We start from the raw sequence: 19,956 nt of genomic DNA on the forward strand, positions 1-19,956 counted from the left end.
TACATGAACCATCCACATAAAGTGTTAGGTCGGGGTCTGGTAACGGAATATCTGTCAGGTCTTGTCTTGGCTTTGTCGTAATGTTAACTACTTCCACACAGTCGTGTGTGGCAGAATTTGAATTAACTGATGGTAACAGTGTAGCAGGGTTCAGGATGTTGCAGCGTCTAATATCTATGTGTGGCTGGAACAGTGTCAATTCATAACCTGTTAAACGTGCAATTGTCAAGTGCTGTGTTTGTGTTCGGTTTAAAAGAACTTCCACGGAGTGTGGGACTTGTACTGTCAAGGAGTGTCCTAAAACTATGGAATCACTTTGTCTGATAGCTAGTGCTGTGGCTGCAACTGACTTGAGGCACGCAGGCAACGCCTGGGCGACTGGATCTAGTGTGCTAGAAAAATAAGCACAGGGCTTGTATTGTCCTGCTTGATCTTGTGTAAGAACAGATAATGCTGTACCTTCACGTTCTGTGACGAAAAGTGTAAAAGGCTTACTGTAGTTCGGTGTAGCTAGAACTGGAGCTTGGCATAGGGCTTTCTTTAACTCGTTGAAACTAAGTGTATGTTCAGATGTCCAAGGGAGGACAGTCGGTACGGCTGCCTCCTGTGTCGTTAACTGTATAAGTGGCTTGGCTAGAAATGCATACTGAGGAATCCATTGTCTGCAATAAGAAGTAAGGCCGATAAAAGCACGCACCTCCTTCTGGGTCTTGGGTTGAGGAAGACTCACTATTAACTGGATACGGTCTGGTGTCAACTGCCTACCCCTCTTGGACAGTAAGTGTCCTAAGTAGACCACTTGCTGGACACAGAATTGAAGCTTCGAAGGGGACACCTTGTGTCCCATCTCGGCTAGGAAATACAGAACCGTCAGTGACGCTCGCTCGCAGTCACGTTCAGAACGGGCTGTGATCAGTAGATCATCGACATACTGGAGCAGGGCAGTGTCAGTTGGCATGTGAATATTGTCTAGTTGTCTCTTGAGTGCTTGACTGTAAATACTAGGGCTTTCTGTGAAACCTTGAGGAGCTCGTGTAAACATATAGCTCCTTCCATTTAAACAAAATCCGAAAAGAAACTGGCTGTCTGGATGAATTGGAACACAAAAAAATGCGTTCTTGAGGTCTATTACTGTGAAGAACGTGGCTTCGGAATCAATGGCTGTCAATAGGGAAGAGATATCTGGGACAACTGGGTACTGAGGAATAATACATTTGTTAAGTTCCCGTAAATCAATCACTAATCGATATACTGGGGGTGCATTCGGATCAGTACGTTTCATGACTGGAATGATCGGAGAGTTACATACGTTGGAGTCAGTTTCTACAACTACTCCTTGAGCCATGAGCTCGTCAATAATTTTGGATAAGGCTGCTACAGCCTCAGGTGGCAATCTATACTGCCTGATTCGTGGTAACACTACACCTGGTTTGAGAGTCACACGATGGGGTGTGATTTGCATGTAACCTACATCAGTTGGACCTTGCGCCCATAAATGCTGCGGAACTTTAGACAGTCTGGAATCAAAATCTCGTAATACATAGTGACCCTTAAAGTCACGTAGGAACAGACGTATTCCCTCTGGGGAACAACATATAACGGCACCTAACTCTTTCAGTGTTTTAATGCCTAATAGATTTTCTGGACATGACTTAGTAAGTAACAGATCAGTAGTGCGGGACAATGGACCTACTTCTAGAGTGACTGGCTTTGAAATCTCATTAACGATAGGCTTTCCTGAAAATCCAAGGGAAACATTTCTTGAGCCTGAGAGCGGAGCCCCTGGAACTTCGGCATGACTAATGGTGGTCCTACTTGCCCCTGTATCAATCAAAAACTTTCTGTCTTTCCCTAATACTTGACTGTGAACATAGGGACCTTCTTGATCTACAGGTATCTCGATGAGAGGCAAGCCTACCTCCCTCTCTAGGCTGTTTCATGAATATGGCTGGTACTCTGGATACTCAGACTGTGCATACTGGTACATCTGCGATGTAACATGCTGTGTTGCAGCAATAGGCTGCGGTGCTGTAACTGTCTGTGGTGCATTCTGTGACTGAGGAGTCTGTGAAACTTGTTCTTGTCTAGGCGGACGTGGTCTTTCTTTAGTCTTACCAGTAGCTATGTTATGTTTCAGAACTGCACACTCATTTATAAAATGACCTGGCTGTTTACAATAATTGCAGTTCCCTTTAACGGGTGCTGCAGGATGACTGGCTTGATTCGGACCCCTCTTCTGACTGTCTTGAGGAACAGATTGAGCAACTAGTACTTTCATTTTCGTGTCTTTCATACGTTTTCTCTCGTGTTCTTGCTCTTCCCTGATTCTATTCTGGTGGTACTGGAGCATCTGGAGCATCTGGGACGGAGTATTTGCTTGCCAGGTGCTTTCGACTTTCAGAACTCGGTTTTTAATTGGTGGACTTGAATTCTCGACTAATTTGGTAACGAAAAGGTGAGGATATGACTCACTACTTGTCTTGAGGCCACTGTTGATACTAAAGCACTTTTCAAACCTAGAATAAAAATCACTAATATCTTCATCTTGTTTCTGTTTACAGGCTGAGATTGCATCCCAGTCTTCTTTTCTCGTTGTTAATAATCTGGGTAAAACTTGAATTAATAATTCTGGTAATTCTTTACATTTCTCTCCAAGACCAGTACCTGGTACTCGTATCTTATCTTCAGCTTCTAGGACTGCCCAATCGATCTTTTTCTCTCCCACCTCCCATTCTTTTTCCTTTAGCTTTTCATACACCCCTGCGGGTAGCAGAACTTTTAACATTTTAATGATATCTGGGTAAGTGTATTCTCCCATACGGAGCATGTCTTTTAATTCTCTATGGAACCCTGCTGGATCTTTATCATGACAGGGAATTAATTTCTTCATCTCGAGAAGTTCCATCTTTGTTATCGGAGTGTATACAAACACTCGTTGCATTTCGCCACCCGTTCCTCTGACTGGGTGGACTTCTCGTAACGGATTCTGTCTGTCTATGTAGAATGATTTACTTTCTGGGGGTGAGACATGGACAAAATGCGGGTTCAAGAATGTTCTATATTTGTGACGCTGTTCTAAAATGACACTAATTAAATCGGTACCTAGACCTCTCCATCTGTACTGGAGTAACTCGTTCAGGATATCATGTAGCGGGCCTGGATCAGAATGTTGACCCTCATACAGAGTAATGAGGTGCTGGATCATATACATACCCACCAGTCGCTGCTCGGCTGGGGGCATTTTCAGAAACATTTGTGCCACTATTTCGTCTGGAAAAGTGGTAGAATCAGTAATCCATCTGACTGCTGATCGGACTAGTTCCTGTTCATGCATAGTACTTAACTCACTGTAACCGATTCGTGATTTCAGAATGTGATCGGTAGCTTGAAATACTTGTTCTAGGGAACCTTGTTCTGGTGCTGAATGATGGAAAGTAGACTTGGGTTCTAGACGTAAATGGCGATCTGGAAATCTAGATTTTCCTACATACGCTATTCTGGCAGTATTCTCATCGTCTTCCTCTTCAGGATCAGAGATACTTTCTTTCTCGCTTACTTGTGCTGCTTTACGCTGTTCGTGTATCTTTATTATTTCTCTACGGATTTTCTTGTACATACTTTCCATGGCACCAATGGTATTGTGCTTTCCTTCGGCTATATTATCACTCCACTTTGTTAGAGTTTTCATTTCTTCCGGATCTTTAGACGGGTAATCTTGTTCTCTTATTAGACAGTTAATTAAAAACTTTAATATCATGCGCTGAATCTCGGCTTTCCTTTGAGACATGGCATCACTAATACTTTGTGGGTCATCCCCTGTACGGATGAAACGATATATCCTGTCTAGATCTTCTTTCATATTCGGCAGGGTGACTAGATACTCGGTCACTCTCCTTACGCGTACGGAATATAAAACCATATTAAACTCGCCTGGAACTGGGTCATAGACACATTCGCCAAGGGTGTGCCTGATTTCTGCAACAGACTTATTACTCTTGGGAGTACGCTGTGATGCTTGAGCATGTAATTCGAGTGCTGATAAACGCTTGTATGGCGGCGGGGTTTGAGGAAGACCTCCTCCTGCGGCCCCTAAACTAGAATCATCAACTGATGCTTTTCGTCCTGGCAGGGTCGGTAATTGTAACGTGGGCTGGACTTGTATGGCGGGCTGACCCGGGGGGGCTGTTAAGGGCACCCCGGTATCTGGAGGAGCAGGAATTACCTGATTTACAGGGACTGGCGGAGCGCGAACAGGATTTGCATATTCGGGGACTGTGTCGTCCAGATAGGACGAAATAAAAATATCAGCTGCGGTCGGTTTGTGACGTAGCTTGGTCGGAACTAATGGTGGCGGGAAATTACTGGATGCCTCTGGGGTCGCTTTTGGCAAGCCCTCAGCAAGAAGAGGATACATACCCTTAATAAGGGCATGCCTCTGTCTGTCTGACTGTTCGGCTTTGACTTGTTCACCTATCTCGATTAATTCTTTTTCTTGGGCTCGTTCTTGGGATTCTCTACTTAGTTCTGACTTTCTGATTTCTTTTTCGGTTCTCTTATGAGCTTCTTTGCGCCATAACTCGATGGCGTCTTTCTGTGATTGTCTGGCTTTCTTTTTCCATAATGCCTCCTCTACTCGCATGATGCATTCGGCATCCCATGTACCCGATACGGGCCATCTATACTTTTCTTCTAACTGTTTGGTATACTCTACCCATAAATCTAGATACAATATGGCACTTATGCCATGCTTCTGATACATAAAATGACCTGGACTGTCCCTGGGCGGGACAGGAACTGCTTCTTCTAACAAACCCTTTCTAGTTTTTAACTGACGTAATCTCGAAAAGAGAGACATTGTAAACTTGAATCGGAACACAATACAATAAACAAGGAACAATAACAATTGGGAGAACAATTCAGGCATACCACGACATTGAAAATACATTGAACAACATCATAACATTACAGTTCGGACAGAATATTACCTGGAATACTGAGAACAGAAACACAAGAATTTCTCGAGAACGGAACAGACTAGAGTTACTGGATGCACTGCTGAAACAGTACGGAACATACCGGTCCCATAAAGGGACGCATCAAGACCCGTATCCACCTAGGTGAACACTTCGTTTGTGGGCTTGGGTACCACCAACCCACGGACCAGGAGTCAATTTAGACTGACCCTGTCTAGATACTACCCCAGTAATGGTACTCACCGGGCAGCAAGAACGGAAAGCTTCGGACTGGACTGGACTGCTTACGACGGCGGACGACGAACTTCGGACTTTAGTTACGGGTGGGCCTCCGGATACCTCGGACCTTGGACTCTTGGCTTGGGCTCTGGTCGGGACTCGCCGCGTTCCTCCACCGTCTCGTCTGGATGCTGGACCGCCTCCTCCGTCTCCTCCGTGGGCCTGAGGGATACTTGAGCAGAAATATCTGCCACTGCGCAGAAGAGTTCCGTCACGACTGCAGAGGGTCAGGGGGTCGGCGTGGCTTCACCGACGCGTGGGGAAAGGGCATGTCCCTGTTCGGGCGCCATTATGTGGTATATAAATAAATAATACCGGATCTATTTTTGAATGAATGAATGAATAACAGATAGCTCAATAAATAAGAGTCAAGATTCGAGGTAGTAGGAGTTTTTGCAGGTTTAATACAGCATAAGGACAGGAACAGGACAACCTGCATAGGAATAGGATGACAGGGCCCAGCAGCTGCTGGGGCTGGGTCTGGGATGAGCGCGCTAACTTTTAATAACAATACACGAGCATATATACATAGCGCAAACACATAGCATTACATTGCAGTAGGCGTAGCAGTGGGTGGAGCAGAAGGCGTGACGCGTAGCAGTCGCGAAAGATAAGAGAAAAAAGAGGTGTAACTGGGCGTATACATAGACATGTGGTGCAGACGTAACAGGATATGTCATGAATGGGGCGGAAACATAGGAGGGGGCTACCTAAGGAGCCGGGACCTCTAACCTGGTGGTGCGCGCAAACTGGTAATGACGTGTTACGAGGAGAAGCTGGGGGCTATGAACTCTGTGCTAGGAGCAGAGACTAAAGTCTGGAGGGTCGGAGCGACATGTACCTAAACCCTATCTGGTATCTAATGTTTAGGGAACATGTTGATATAAACTAGAAGTCATGAGGGGAAAAGCTAATTGACTCTAAGACTGGAGCATGCATTATTCTACATATAGTGCGTGATGAAGAATATTAAATGACCATTAAATACAGTATTTCTCTAACGTAGAGACGTGAAGGCTAGACAATGACGGAAACTATTGATGCAGTTCAGTAGCTTAGGAATGCAGAGAAGGAGGACTAAACTGATAGCTGGAATCATAACATATTCTTGGCAGACTCAGAGGCAGAGCCAAGCTGCACCGGGCACTGCGAGGCAGGAAGTAAGTGAAAGGTCGAGGATATAGGTGGGGGCTGCATCGCTCCTCAGCGAGGCTTCAGGAGACAGGAGCTGAATCTGATGTCCGGGCCCTGTTGAGGCCTGGAAATGGGGACTTTATAATGAAATAACGTGCACACTGAGAAACGTGGCAACATTACTTTACATATGCCTGGTATTCGTAGTATTCACGAGGACTGGAAACTAGCATACCAGAGGTGGACACAACTATAATTGCGTCTTGAATCGGACATGGGGAATACATATGCATATTGGTCATGCACACATAACATATGATGGATGACACGTAGTGACACAGAACATGGCAAAATTTACTTTTCCACAAGAGTGAAAGGGTCGCTAGGTGAAAAGGTTGAAATATTGGAAAGATTGGAAGATGAGTTAATTGATGGGTGAAGGAATAGTGTAAGGATGGATGAATGAAAGGGTGGATGGATGGAACAATGTATCTATTGATGAGTGGAAGGTTGAAGTGCAGGCTGGATATATGAAAGTGTGACAGGATGCGTGGCCATCGCAGCCAATCACACCTCACACATTCCATAAAACTCAGAATCCAGATGCCAAAAAGCACATAGCCCCTAGTTAAGGAAATTATAAACTGTTCATCTTTTCCACAACATTTCCTGTGGACGATACAGCGGAAAACAGTTGGCACATTTCAGTGGATTATGATTTCTTTAGTACCACCTTCCTCAGGACCATATACACTTAAAAACCTAAATTTATCTGCTGCAGCGAGGGCTTGCGATGTTTGAAAGATTCGATTCAGGGCATCTCATGGTTCACAATAAATGCTAAGCTGAGAGGAATATTCAGATACTGGAATTAAGGAAAAGTAAAGCCGTAAAGGGGTAATCCCATAAAGGGGTAATCTTCAATCCATGTTCCTTCTTTACATCAATGTACACTGTATAGAAATATGGCCCAATTTATGAAAAAGTCACACAGTGCAGCTCAGCAAGTCACCTTACTGAGCTGCGCGAGAGGGAAAGGGCACCGTATTTAAGGCAAAATATCACATTCTTGCCTTTTCCTCTGTGCTGGCGCCCTTTTGGTAGCTTAGCGCCAACAAATCCAACCTACCACCATGGTGCACTGGTGCCTGCGTTGCAAGTAGGATTGTTTTTGTGCAGGAGGGGGAAGGGGGCTTGCAGCACTTAAGAGTGACATAAGTAGACTCTTTTCATCAGACTTTTCCAAAGCCCAACGCATGCTCCTTGGTGCAGGTGCAGATAAAGCCACCTATAAAACGAAAATGGTCTTCTATGAATGTTGCCCAGATGTTGGAAAATGTCTGACTTCTATTTAAAGAAGCAGCCTATTGCTTCCTTTCATACTTTTATGAGCGCTGTTTCTACCCGCTGACAGGACGAGATCCACGCTCTCTCCGGGCCCCGGGGGGATTCTCGGGTAATAACCTCCGAGCAGGCTGGCTTCGGCTACCGCCGGCATCTGGAAGGAGCGTCCACGGAGGAATATCCTAAGCTTGCCGACAGCTGCTGTGCTAAGTCTGGTGCTGATGGAGTGAAGGGGACCAGAAGAGCAGTGGGGGGGGGGTGGCAGGGCAGGAAGAAGGGCATGAAGGGGGCAAAGGCAAATGATGAGCATGAACGGGGCAAAGTGCCCTTATGGCCGGGCACCGGTGGGTCACCAGGCTTGTTGAAAGGACGATCAGGCCAAGTACAGCATGGATAGAGCCGGTGAAGAGTGGAATTAAGTGGAGGCCTGTGAAAATGCATGTTATAGCCAGGGCCACTGGAATTATGCAGCAGGGGAGGGCCAAATTATACGGTAGTGTTGAGTAAATTATGCGACAAGAAAAGGCAAATTAGGTGGCATACTTTCTGATAGTATTACTGGATTCTTTTTCAATTTTTACACTTGTTAGCACTGTCTGGGCATTTGTTGTACCTCATCAGTACCAGTTTAACATCCTAATATTGCAATAAGCAACAGAAATTTGACCAGTCAACCTTTGCAAAGGGCCTTAAACTGAGCGAAGTGTTGCGGCGTTTTTTATGACCTTTGAACCATTTGAGATAGAAACTATTTTTTTTGTTCAAATCAGCAGAATATGCAGCAGAGAAAGATTATGTGACAAATGAAGCAAGTCGCTAACTATGCGAAAATTGCTGCGGCAGCACAATTGCATAATTCCAGTGTCTCTGGTTATAGCGCCCTTGCATGGAGGGGGGTGACTGGTATGAGGTTAGAGAAGACTAGAAATAATGTACATTTGAGGCAAATGAACTGAGTGTAAGGGGCAGGGAATATTGGTTGTAGATAGGGAGCACAAAATACATTGAGTGCATTGGAAATTTGGAAGAGGGACAAACCAGAGGGAGCTTCAGGATGCCAAGTTAAGGGCATGAACAGGAAATTGAAAGGCGAGAGCATGAGTCCTGGAGAAGGGAACCGAGTTTGGGAGTGTGAGGGACACCACGCAGGTGAGGCAAGAGTTATGAGATGAGTGGAAGCGCTACTCATGGAGAATCGTGGAAGAGTGAACATAGGTATCAGAGCTCTGTACATGAAAGCAAGCAATATAACTAGGAGAAGAATGAAGAAAAGCCCAGGTCTTGGGAGGTACACAGCAGTATTAAATACATTGTAGAACATTACAAAACCGTGCAGTAAACAGGAAGTACAGAATGTTTGGGTGGCTTCAGGACTATTATTGCAAGTAGCTATTCAGGAGCAACCCTTTGACTTCTTTTTTGAATGTGGCGATCGAGGAGTTAGTTCTGATTTCGGGAGGAGGATTCTGGAAGCTAGGGAGCTGTGATGTGCCAAAGAGCCCTAATTTGTTATTGGCATGGTTGGTGGAGATAAGACGGTGCAGACCGCTCCCTAGGGAACCGATAGAAGCAGTAGGAGCGAGAAAACCGACCCCTCGCACTGCTTCGACTCCTTGTCCCCAAGACTCCACATCAGATCTCCCCACCATCGACCTGCACTGTGAATTGTTTTTTGTTGTTGTTGTGATTCTCTGCAATGTATCTGTTGTAAAGCACTCTGATACCCTCGGGTCAGGCCAGCGCTATATAAAACTTCTTAAATAAATAAATTAAGATGGTGCTTGCTTAGTGTGAGGCGTCGCAGTCAGCAGCTGCCCGGTCCTAGGAAGCTGCCTGTGGCTGCGAGCTGTGGCCTGTAGCAGGTGGCCTCCGCGGAGTCTACTGATGGATTAGAGTGTTGCTTCTCCCATGTGCTGTGTCACTAATGAGTGTTATTGATGAGCTTTTTGCCTCCAGCAGCCTCCAGCGCCCCATGCACCATATGGTCCCTCCGAATGCCATTACCGAGGAGTACCTACGCAGCTTCCGGCCCTATCCTACCGCAGAGGATCTACGGATGCCCTCCATGCCTCAGCTCAGCCTGGACCCGGCCACTGCTGCAGCCTACTATCATCCCGGCTACATGGCCCATCATCCGTTCCCCCATCCCGCCTTCAGGTGAGACATACCCCCGCCACTCCGTATGCAAATGAGTCTGCATTTGTATAGACATTTCCTACCGTCTTCTTCCCTCTCCTTCAAACTAGATTCTACGTTTGTAAACCTGCGGATGATATTCCTCATGCACCACCAACCCCAATATTGCCTTTAAGTGACAATATACATTCACAAAATAAGAAAATCCTCAAGATCTGGATTGGTCACCCTCCCACTTTAGGGGCTTCCAACCAAAACTGCTACATGTTTCTTATTTGGTCACTGCATTCCTACATTCCAAACAATTGTAAATTTGCTTGCTTAACTGTTCGCTTTGAAGCTGTCAAGGCTTCAGTGCAGACTCCTTCCTTCCCGCCTCTGTATGTGTTTGCTCGTCTTTCTTCTCTTCTCATTGACTCTCCGATTACCTCTTGAACTTTAGTGTAACTGCTCATTGCTTTCTTTTCTTCATGAAGGTATTTCTCCCTACTGTGTTCTTTTATTTCTTTTGCTGCTTAGTCTTTGGGTTTAAAGCACTCAAATTGCTATTTTCCCTATATACTCTCTCTCCCTTGATCTGTAACTTGTATGGGATATATTGCATACCTGCTCCCTTTCACTAGTATAAGTTTTCGTTGTCAGGTTATCTCGATTAAGGTTAACTTTTGCAACACGTTTTATTGTCCTACTCGTTACAGCTATTCATGTGTTTTGTTTATTACATTTGTATACAGTGGACAGACCCTAGGGTATCGGCACTGTGTACAATCTACAACATTGATGCGGAGGGTCTAAAGAAAGGCCTCGTAAGAGTTGTGAAGAGGCATGCCCTCTTGCTCCTGTTGTCGATAGTGTGTCTTAAACACAAATCCTGACAAAGTCTGTGATTCAAATGCTGTGAGAAAGCGGTTTTCCATTGGTTCCTGCAGCACACTCCTAATAAGATGAATGCATGCCTCATCCTTTGCCTAGAAGGTATGTTTCAGCCATTAAAATAACCTAATCTGTTTCTGACAGTGCCAATGCACAAACCCAATGGCAATCTGTGAGATGAAGATAGGTCCAATTAACTTATCTTAAGTCCCCTGGACAATGTTCCAAGACATCATTTGCTAACAAAAATACAAAAGGGCCTAGATCACACACAGATCCCATGTACATAACTCCAGATCAATGGTGACACCTGTGACTTTCCGAACCACGTGTTCGGAAGCAATGATCCTTGTTTGTTTCTTGCTGGAGCCTTGTCCTTTTTGTTTGGTCAATACAACCATTGCAACCTGCTTCCTTTAAGCCTTGCTATCACCACATCTTTGTTATTTCTCAGCTTGGTAACTTCTTCCTAGAAACTGAGACAAGTTAGAAGGAGGAGTATGTGATATGAGATGGAAAAAAACGTACATCCCATCCCCGTGTTCAAGGTTGTATGGGGTGGTCTCTGGGTAGGTGGTGGGGTTTTTTTTTTGTTTACTTTCTTTAGTCCTTGATCTTTTACTCCCTGTCTTCGCCTAGAGGTCCTAGACTGACTATGGAGAATTACACAAGCATGGAAATCTAGGATTGATCATGCTGGAAAACTAGTTAGACGGAAGTAACTTACCACTTTACTTTCCATCTATGCACCCATGACCTGGAACATCTCTGCACCCTTAAGGATAACCCCAAGGCGGCTCCAATTTAGGAAAGAGTTGGAGAGACACCTCTTTAAACCACACTACATCACAATGCAGTACCAATTAATTAACCGTTTACCACTCCTATTACTCGTTAGCTGTCTGCTTACCTTTGACTTTCTACAGCACTCTGCTAGTCTTTTTACAGCTAGGTTTATGCTATAGAAATACCACATGCATACATTAAGACTCTGCATGTATAATCAACAACTCCCCTGCGGCTTGTTGGGCCCTGCCTAAGAGTTACGCTGTTGATCTACTACGCTGTTGAGCTGGTTTTGAACTGCTTCTGTAATTTATTTGTGTTTGCGGTGTGCTTCAAAAGTAGAGATCCCAGGATTTGTGGCTACATTCCTCCTCTCTTTTGCTGTAGCGCATTAAACAGTGCCCATCAAGGGACTTTGGCTAGCTGGAGAAAATGATGTGCATTCATTGTCTGTTGTTTCTCTCTTCAGGATGGATGACTCCTACTGCCTGTCTGCCCTGAGGTCCCCGTTTTATCCAATTGCACCTCCTGGTTCACTCGGCCCTTTGCACCACTCCGCAATGCACCTTCACCTGTCTGGAGTGAGGTACCCTGCTGAGCTGTCCCACTCTTCTCTCTCCGCCCTGCAGTCTGACCGCATGCCCAGCTTAGTAGCTGAGAGGTAAGTCGTTCCGCACTCTGTAGCATTGTTGGGTGTAAACATTGGGTAGCTGTTGGGGATACTCAAGGAAAGAAGTGACGATTTACGTTTGTAGACATTTTTTACTATTGGAATTCTCATTCGCAGATCATATACTGCGTTGTAATGCAAAGTGTAGCATCAAGCTTTTTCTTCTGCAAGGCTCTCTTTGGACATGGTGGTTATAGATCATCTTTTATTAAGCATCTGAACACCAAAAAAGGTCTTTGGGCTTTCTTGAGGCTGTTCCACATGTCATCCCATATCTGAACACATTGAAAATGATGTCCTTCCTGCTCAGGCCCTTTTATCTGCTCGAGGAGTGGGCCTTTTTTGTTACTTGTGCATGGGTCTTTTCACAGAAGGGATGTGTTGAGTCAGTAGTTTAAAGCAGCCTTTAGCCTTATCTTAGAAAGATGATTTGTCCACTGTGTTCTGGATTACTTTCATTTTTAGACTAGTTTGATCTAGCACCTAATAGAAAATCAAGTCTAGATTTAATGAGATGATCTACTGAGAATTCACATGCTTCTGTTAAAAATGTTCTACTTCTGTGTGCTAGCTTATTAATAAAACCTGATTGCCATGTGCCCATCCTGGCATGATAGTCCATAAAAACCTGAAGTTGTGTGGTAGATATCTTCGTAAAAAAATTTCACAGTAGTGGACTTCTGGATTTTGGGTAATCAGTATAGCAATTGCCTGGCTTAAGAGACAGTTTTTGTAAGTAAACTGGTGGCATGCATTGGTAAATGACTGAGATTGTTCATTCCCTTTGAACAAAAGTTGGAAATTCTCCCAATTTCTAGAGTGTGCTCCACTCTAGCTAATCACCATTTTATTTCGATGATTAAACAAACTTTAATAGAATTTAGAGATTGTTGCAGAGAACAGAACAAGCCTAACTATCTATTTTATCCTTCTAGGCTTCATATGGATGAGGAGCTGAGACAGCGAGAGCGGGAGAGAGAGCGGGAAAGGGAGAGAGAAAGGGAAAAAGAACGAGAAGCAGACCGGGAGCGTGAAAAGGAGCGTGAACGGGAGCGTGAGAGGGAGAAGAAGGAACTGGAACGGGAGAAGGAGCGGGAGAGGGAAAAGGAGCGAGAAAGAGAGAGGGAGAGAGAGCGGGAGCGCGAGCGGGAGCGTGAAATAGAGAGACACCGGGAGCGAGTCCGTGAGAAGGAGTTGACCATGGTGCGGTCATTGGAGGCCCAGTTCCTACCAGAGGCAGAACTTCACATGCAGAGGGGTCTCCAGACGGAAGAGAAGGTGAAACCACCCGAGCAGCTGACGCCGACTCGTCCAGGTGCAGTTTCTCATTTATCAACATGGCACTGTAGGCATGTGTGGATAGGCTCATGTGACCACTAAAATTCTAGTCTAAAAATGGCTAATCGGGGATGTGTTTTTGGATGAAACTATAAGCTGTAGTATCGTGCATCAGTATTGTGTTTTGAAGTTCTTAGTAGCGCTGGTGTAGAAATGCATGCATGCCTTGTCCTAAAAGCGGTCTCCAGTGGCTCTATACTTGTGTTTGCTTCATGCATTCATTTAGAGAAGGGATGATAATGGGATTTCAGCTTCCCCGCTGTTGCCACTGTTCCATGTTCTTTGGCAATGGGAGAGAAGAAGGAAGGACACACAATCTCCCCTTGGTTGAGCTCATTTTGGCATTCTTTGGAATTCTGTCCGGCACTGGATTAAACATTGGATCTTGGCTGTCCTCTGTAAGAGCTTCCCTGATGCTACCTGTGCTGCTGTCCATATTTCATCAGTGCTGTTGCAATTGTTTCTTTGATGCTGTTGCCTCTGTTTCTGCTCCCCTGTGTGGCTACCTTGTGGTGCTTCTCCACTGCCAATTGCATTGCTTCTCGGCTGCTACCTATTGTCCTCTACATCTGGCTGCAGACTTCATCAGATGTTGCAGTTTTCTTCCTGTTGTTCCTGCCTGAGTGGCATCATTCCTTATTTATTCTTGTTCTTCAGAAGCACTGAAGGATTCTGCACTGCAAGCTCCGAAGGCGGCCCAGCATCCCCAGCTCTTATCACCAGTCTCGCACCTCTCTGTGTCCAGCCTCATAACCAACCATGCAGGTTTCCCGCCTCTTGGGAGCAGTGCTGCAGCTGCGCTTCTGGTACAGCGAACACAGGAGGAGGAGAAATGGCTTGCAAGGCAGCGGCGACTCCGACAGGAAAAGGAGGACCGACAGTACCAGGTGTCTGAATTCAGGCAGCAGGTGTTGGAGCAGCATCTGGACATTGGTCGGCCCCAAAGTCAACCAGAAATTGAGCTCAGGCCAGAAAACCTCAGGTATGGTGCATCATTGTCGTTTTTAAGTAACAAACCAATCCACTTCTGATCGTTGGCTTTAAAGATTTTTACTGAGGTGTGAAGCAGTGGGTAATGTGTGCAGACTTGGTCATTACGTTGGCAGTCATAACCCCGCCAAAGAGACTGGTGTAGAAATTATGACATTTCCTGACAAGCCTATATCTCCAGAAGAACATCAAGGTTGGAACTGTCAGTCACATTACTGTAGACTTGTCTAACTGGCCTCCCAGTACTACTGGTCTTCAAGGGGCACATGCAACTCAAGAAAGCTCCTTCTTTTCCCCTTGCCAGTCTTTTTGGGCAACTGATAATGCAACCGGTAGAGACTTGATGACTGTGGGAGAGAACAACTAGCGCCTCTCCTGCAGACATCTCAGATGCAGCAGTACCAACACAACCGCCAGGCCACATTTAGACTGAACTTGCTTGGAGGCAAAATTCCAAGAGTTCCACCTGTGACATTAGTGTTGGTGTTGGAGTCCAGATGCTTTGCAGAGGGCTTTCACCTTGGCAGGAAAAGGCCCTGAGATGAAACTAATAGGGCAACAATCCAGACCCCTGATTCTGAGGCATTGTACCTACAATCTTATGCTTCAAGAGTGCATTACTTTAGTTACTCAACTGAATTCATCTCTCTTTTCAGTGAAGCCTTGTATTCTTGTTCTGAAGCACAGAGCATGAATAATATGGTTGTCACATCCCCGGTAGCTCCACTCTGGACCTTTCTCCTTTTGGGTTTTCTACATTTACCACCTACTTCTACTATTTTATGTTAAAAAACTGGTGGCTCCTGGGTTAATGCCGTCACTACAGGGTTCTGTATTTATAAATGTGTAGGTGCAGGTTTTAGCTCCAATGGGTGAGCTGAGCATTGAATCCTTCTGCAATCGAGAAGACGCCCACCATTGAATTGTGCTGCAATAAAGCTTTTTCAGTGTCTAGAGACTGTTGTGGTTGGGAACGAGTACTCTGATGATAGACTGTTTATGTGCCATATTATGTGTAGCATTACAGAATTTGAAATTCCATTCTACAGATGTTACAAAATGCAGACGCAAGACTCTTATTTAATAACCCTAAGTATGAGTCCGTCTCTAAGGAAATTCAGAGACTACATTGGCTTCCTGTGGCGCCTCGAATCGAGTTCAAATCGCTATGCTTAGCATATAAGCCTTGAATTATACCGGACCAGTGTTTCTCAAAAACTTCTTCTCCTGGTACCATCCTGCCAGACGGCTATGATCCACTGGCGACAGACTTATGATGGTTCAGAGGGTTCGCACCTCCAGTTGGGGGGGCCGAAGCATTTCTTACGGCACAGCTAAATCATGGAATAAGCTTCCAAATGATATCAGAGCTGTGAGTTCACTTGCCTCTTTTAGAAAGGGTCTCAAAACTTGGTTATTTCAGAATTCGGTTACTTCTGTTACGGGCTTACTTATAGTCTTCAGCGCCAAGACACCTCCGGGTATTCGTGCGCTCAATACATTTTATTAACATAACATCAAATTAACCTACAGTAATTAGGGTCATGCAAGCTTCCTGGTTTCTGGTGGTCTTTGGTCCTGACTGAGTTTTGTCTTTATATGTTATGTATAAAATCATTCTCCTGTGGTTTCTTGACTATTCTTAGGTTTTTTATTTACAGATCTGGACCTAATCGCCTTGAACCAGGTTGCCGAGATCAAGGCGTGCACTTTGGAGGTCCACCACCTCTCATCTCTCCCAAACCCCAACACCAGCCTACGCCAACCTCCCTCTGGAACCCTGTTTCCCTGATCGAGACACCTACGGATTCACGGCGGACTCAGGATAGTGTCTCGCACCTTACGCACACGTCTCAGTTTGAGACCAGCAGACAAGTCATTCCTCTGGTGAAAGTGGAGCGGGGTCACTGCTCCGAGAAGTTTGACGATGCTGCCAGGCGCAGGGAATTACTTGAGAAATATCAGCCAATCAGGGAACCTGGGTCTTTTGAACACAATAATTACTCTCATGGGCCGTTCTTGGCTGAGCTGGAAAAGTCGACTCAGAGCATCCTCAGCCAGCAACGGGCGTCCATGTCACAGACTGGGCAGTTTGATATGCCTATAACCCACAAATCTGCTGCGCCCTACCGGCACCCTCTGCCAAAGTCTCAAGACCCCATGTATATTTTCGATGAGTTTCTGCAGCAGCACCGCAGGCTGGTCAGTAAACTGGACCTGGAAGGGAGGAAGCGGAGAGAAGCCAGAGAGAAAGGTAAGGCATATGTTTCCAGCTAGCACTTTGATTTTCCATCATTGGGAATTCTATGACTCCAGAAGATAAATCCGCTTGTAATCCCTCCTATGTTTTGTCTTTATTTTTTGTTCTCGTTTATTGGTACAGAACTTCAGAGTTATATATTATTATGGGGACACATGCAGGAGTAGTTGTCTCTGGTTTGAATTTTACAATTATATGTTTATCTCCAATTGATTTACTTTTTGCTGCTTTTTGGTGTTCTGTTGCTGAGTTCTGAGAGACTTAACATGGATACCTAAAAATGTCAGTGTCTGCAACCATGCTTCTGCCACTAATACCTGCTCCTCTGGAGTGATTAATGTGATAGAAAGTGTCTGTCTTTTGCTAAATATACTAACTCAAAATCCTAGCTAAATTCAGATTTGACTTCTGTACGTTCTAAGTCCAAATAGTTCTCAACCAGATTTAAAGTGCTTTAGATAAGTATTATTTGAGGCCACAATCTTTTGACCTAGAGAACTAGGGGCCCTTCAAATTCCAGAGAATTTGGCTTGCAATCTAGGAGTCATGTTTTTTCTTTAATCTCTCCTATCCCAGCGTCTTGTAGCAAGAGACTGCTGACACAAGCCTTCATTTGCTCCTGATCAGACAGCGGGAATGCCTTTTACTTTGGCCTTCTCATCAACTTGAATGCAATGCCAAACTTCACCTGATCTAAAATATTGCAGCTCATCTCCTGTTTGGACTCAGTATCTGATTCGGCCAACGAACATTTGGCCAATCACTCATGGCAACTTCTGAGAAACTGGTCATCTTCTTCTTGCAGCATGAGCCACTTCTAGATTCACATGTTGTGCATTATTTTACCAGACAATGGGTGGGTCCAGAGTTGGATCTCTTTTTCTAAAGCATCATCATCGACCGTAGGTGCAGTCATAAGGACTCACTACGACGTTAACCATAAGCCCACAATGTCCCAATATGGACCACCATTTTAGGTTTGTTTTTTCAGTACTCAAGGTGGTCTGAATGTGGAGTGTGTGCATTTACTCGTTTATGGTCATATGGAACGAACTGTCTTCCTTGATAATACTCAATCCGATGCCAGTTTTGCATCGCATAGATTATTTTCCAGTGGTGCTGGTGCGAAATGAGGCTTGGGTTTAGTTCTTTTTTCATCAGTGGTAAACCAAAATTCTTCATCTTGAGCAAATTGATCACAGTCCTCCAGGTTTATGGCATATGGGACAAGAGGATACGTATTGAAGACATGTAGGCCTCCTGTTCTAAATCCCAGGCTCCAAAATAACCGCAATGACATATCTTTTGCAGTCGGAGCGCTCCTAATTCATTCTTAATTGTTTTCATGGAGGGCCCCTCCTTCTACAGAACCTTCATTGGACTCCACTCTCTGTCCTATAACAGTGAGTGGTAATTGTCCGCCATTTTGGATCAAATAATTTTTAATAGAAGTGGCCTCTCCTACCTTCCCATCACACTTCCCTAGCTTTGTCTATGCATGAACTGTTTTCCCAGCTTCAGAATCCCAGTGAGCAGACCTCCTCGCATCCTTACAGTGGCTAGGCTGTTAGTGACCCCGAACAGGTGTTTTTTCAACTAGGGTCGCCACCCCCCAATCCTTGCAGGAATTGGCGTAGTCTGGAACCTTTTGAACTTTGTCCTGATACCTAGAGTTCTTATTTATCAACACTACATCAACATTGTGTCATGCAAAAATGCATGTATTTTGCTTATTTAGATGCATTTAACCTTTAAGTTGAAACATCAAATTGGTAGTGTTGCATGTATCATTTAATTAGTTGTAATATTGGCTAAGCCGGGCAGATTTTTTAAAATTATATATCAATAGTGTATTGATTTTTTGTTTATTATTTGGTCTGTGTTCTTTCCATGGCATGAAACACACAAGTCTTATTCAGCCCCACCTCTTTTTTTCAATATTTCCTTGACATTGGAAACTACAGTAGAATGAAACTATAATCCCTTATGCCTTTTCTTTCCAGGTATTTCATGATAAAATGCCATCATGTTCCTACTATTAGATTCTCCCTTCTTTCCTCCTTTAACAGACTATATAGACTGCTTCCAAAAGTAGTATATTTCCCAATATTTATTACATAAGCGTTCTTTTCATTGAAATACACCCTGGTGGTTCCCAGTTTGAAGAATTCTACTAGTTATGTTTTTCTACGTAAAGATGTAGCATCAGAGGAGCAAGCTTGATTTTAACATTTGTGTATTAATAGTAAACTTAGGAGGAGTGTTTGTATGCCAGCCACCTCTTTTTTATGGTGTGGCCTGACAGCAGAGCTTTCGCCGGACAATTAGGTGAGCATCCTTAAAGAGGGGCTTTGGCTATGCCCAATTGTTGGAAGCCAGGAGTGTATGTTTTGATTGTGCAGAAGTTGTGTGCTTCCACAAAATAAGTGATTGTCCTCCACACCTCTGTGATCATTTTCTTTCTTTAACCACCTGCCTGAGCTTGACCTTTCAGTGGTGCGCACAAGACATTGTAATCCTGAAAAACAGATGCAAGTAGGGCAGTCTTTAACCTACATGTATATTTAGCTTTGGCTTTACAGTGCAAATACCACCTGACCTTTTAATATAAGCCAATATTGTTCCACAGTTCTTTTCTTCTACACGAAACCATCCCCATGCTATTTGCTTATATCATACAACAGCTAAAACTATGGGCATTGCCAAAGTTTATTTTGGTATGTTGCTTTGACACTACTAATAATACCCACATGGTGGTGCTGCCCCATCCCTTTTTAATTGAGGTAGCTTTGGGCCTAGAGTTACCAGAGGTGAATTACGCGTCCACTTTCATTTCTGTTTGCTGTGTGGTTGCAGTGTGGCTCAACAAGTCAAGGCTTACCTCAGTACTTGGAAAGCTTTCACCTAGTATTATATCCAAATGCACTTTTTCGTCGGAAATTTACAAGGCTACCACATGGTCTTCTTTCATGCTTTTACTAAGAATTGTTGTGATGACAGATTTGTCAGAACAGTCTTGCAGAAACGTGTTCTAATTGATCGCTATGTGCTTCTTCCCTCTATCCCTTCTGGTTTGTCTGCAGTATCTTGTTGAAATGACATTGTGTATGTGGCCTGATGGAGATAATCTTCTTACTGTGCTAATTCCAAATGATGAATCTCTGACTCAAACC

The 19,956-nt window shown here is 44.4% G+C and overlaps 1 protein-coding gene across 7 annotated transcripts in view; it reads left to right on the plus strand.

Moving 5' to 3' along the window:
- GSE1 (Gse1 coiled-coil protein) overlaps positions 1 to 19,956 on the plus strand; it is a 1,171,749-nt gene that overhangs the window by 1,110,960 nt on the left and 40,833 nt on the right. For 4 of the 7 annotated variants that reach the window (XM_078669590.1, XM_078669592.1, XM_078669593.1 and 1 more), the window contains 5 exons: positions 9,687 to 9,887; positions 11,995 to 12,186; positions 13,131 to 13,510; positions 14,191 to 14,515; positions 16,185 to 16,777. In XM_078669590.1, the coding sequence (XP_078525716.1) occupies positions 9,687 to 9,887; positions 11,995 to 12,186; positions 13,131 to 13,510; positions 14,191 to 14,515; positions 16,185 to 16,777 (1,691 nt within the window). The remainder of the gene's footprint in view (positions 1 to 9,686; positions 9,888 to 11,994; positions 12,187 to 13,130; positions 13,511 to 14,190; positions 14,516 to 16,184; positions 16,778 to 19,956) is intronic. The other 3 variants (XM_078669591.1, XM_078669594.1, XM_078669597.1) reach the window with 1 other exon arrangement.

This window comes from Lissotriton helveticus, chromosome 12, assembly GCF_964261635.1.
Source record: "Lissotriton helveticus chromosome 12, aLisHel1.1, whole genome shotgun sequence".
In the NCBI taxonomy this organism is placed as follows: domain Eukaryota; kingdom Metazoa; phylum Chordata; class Amphibia; order Caudata; family Salamandridae; genus Lissotriton; species Lissotriton helveticus.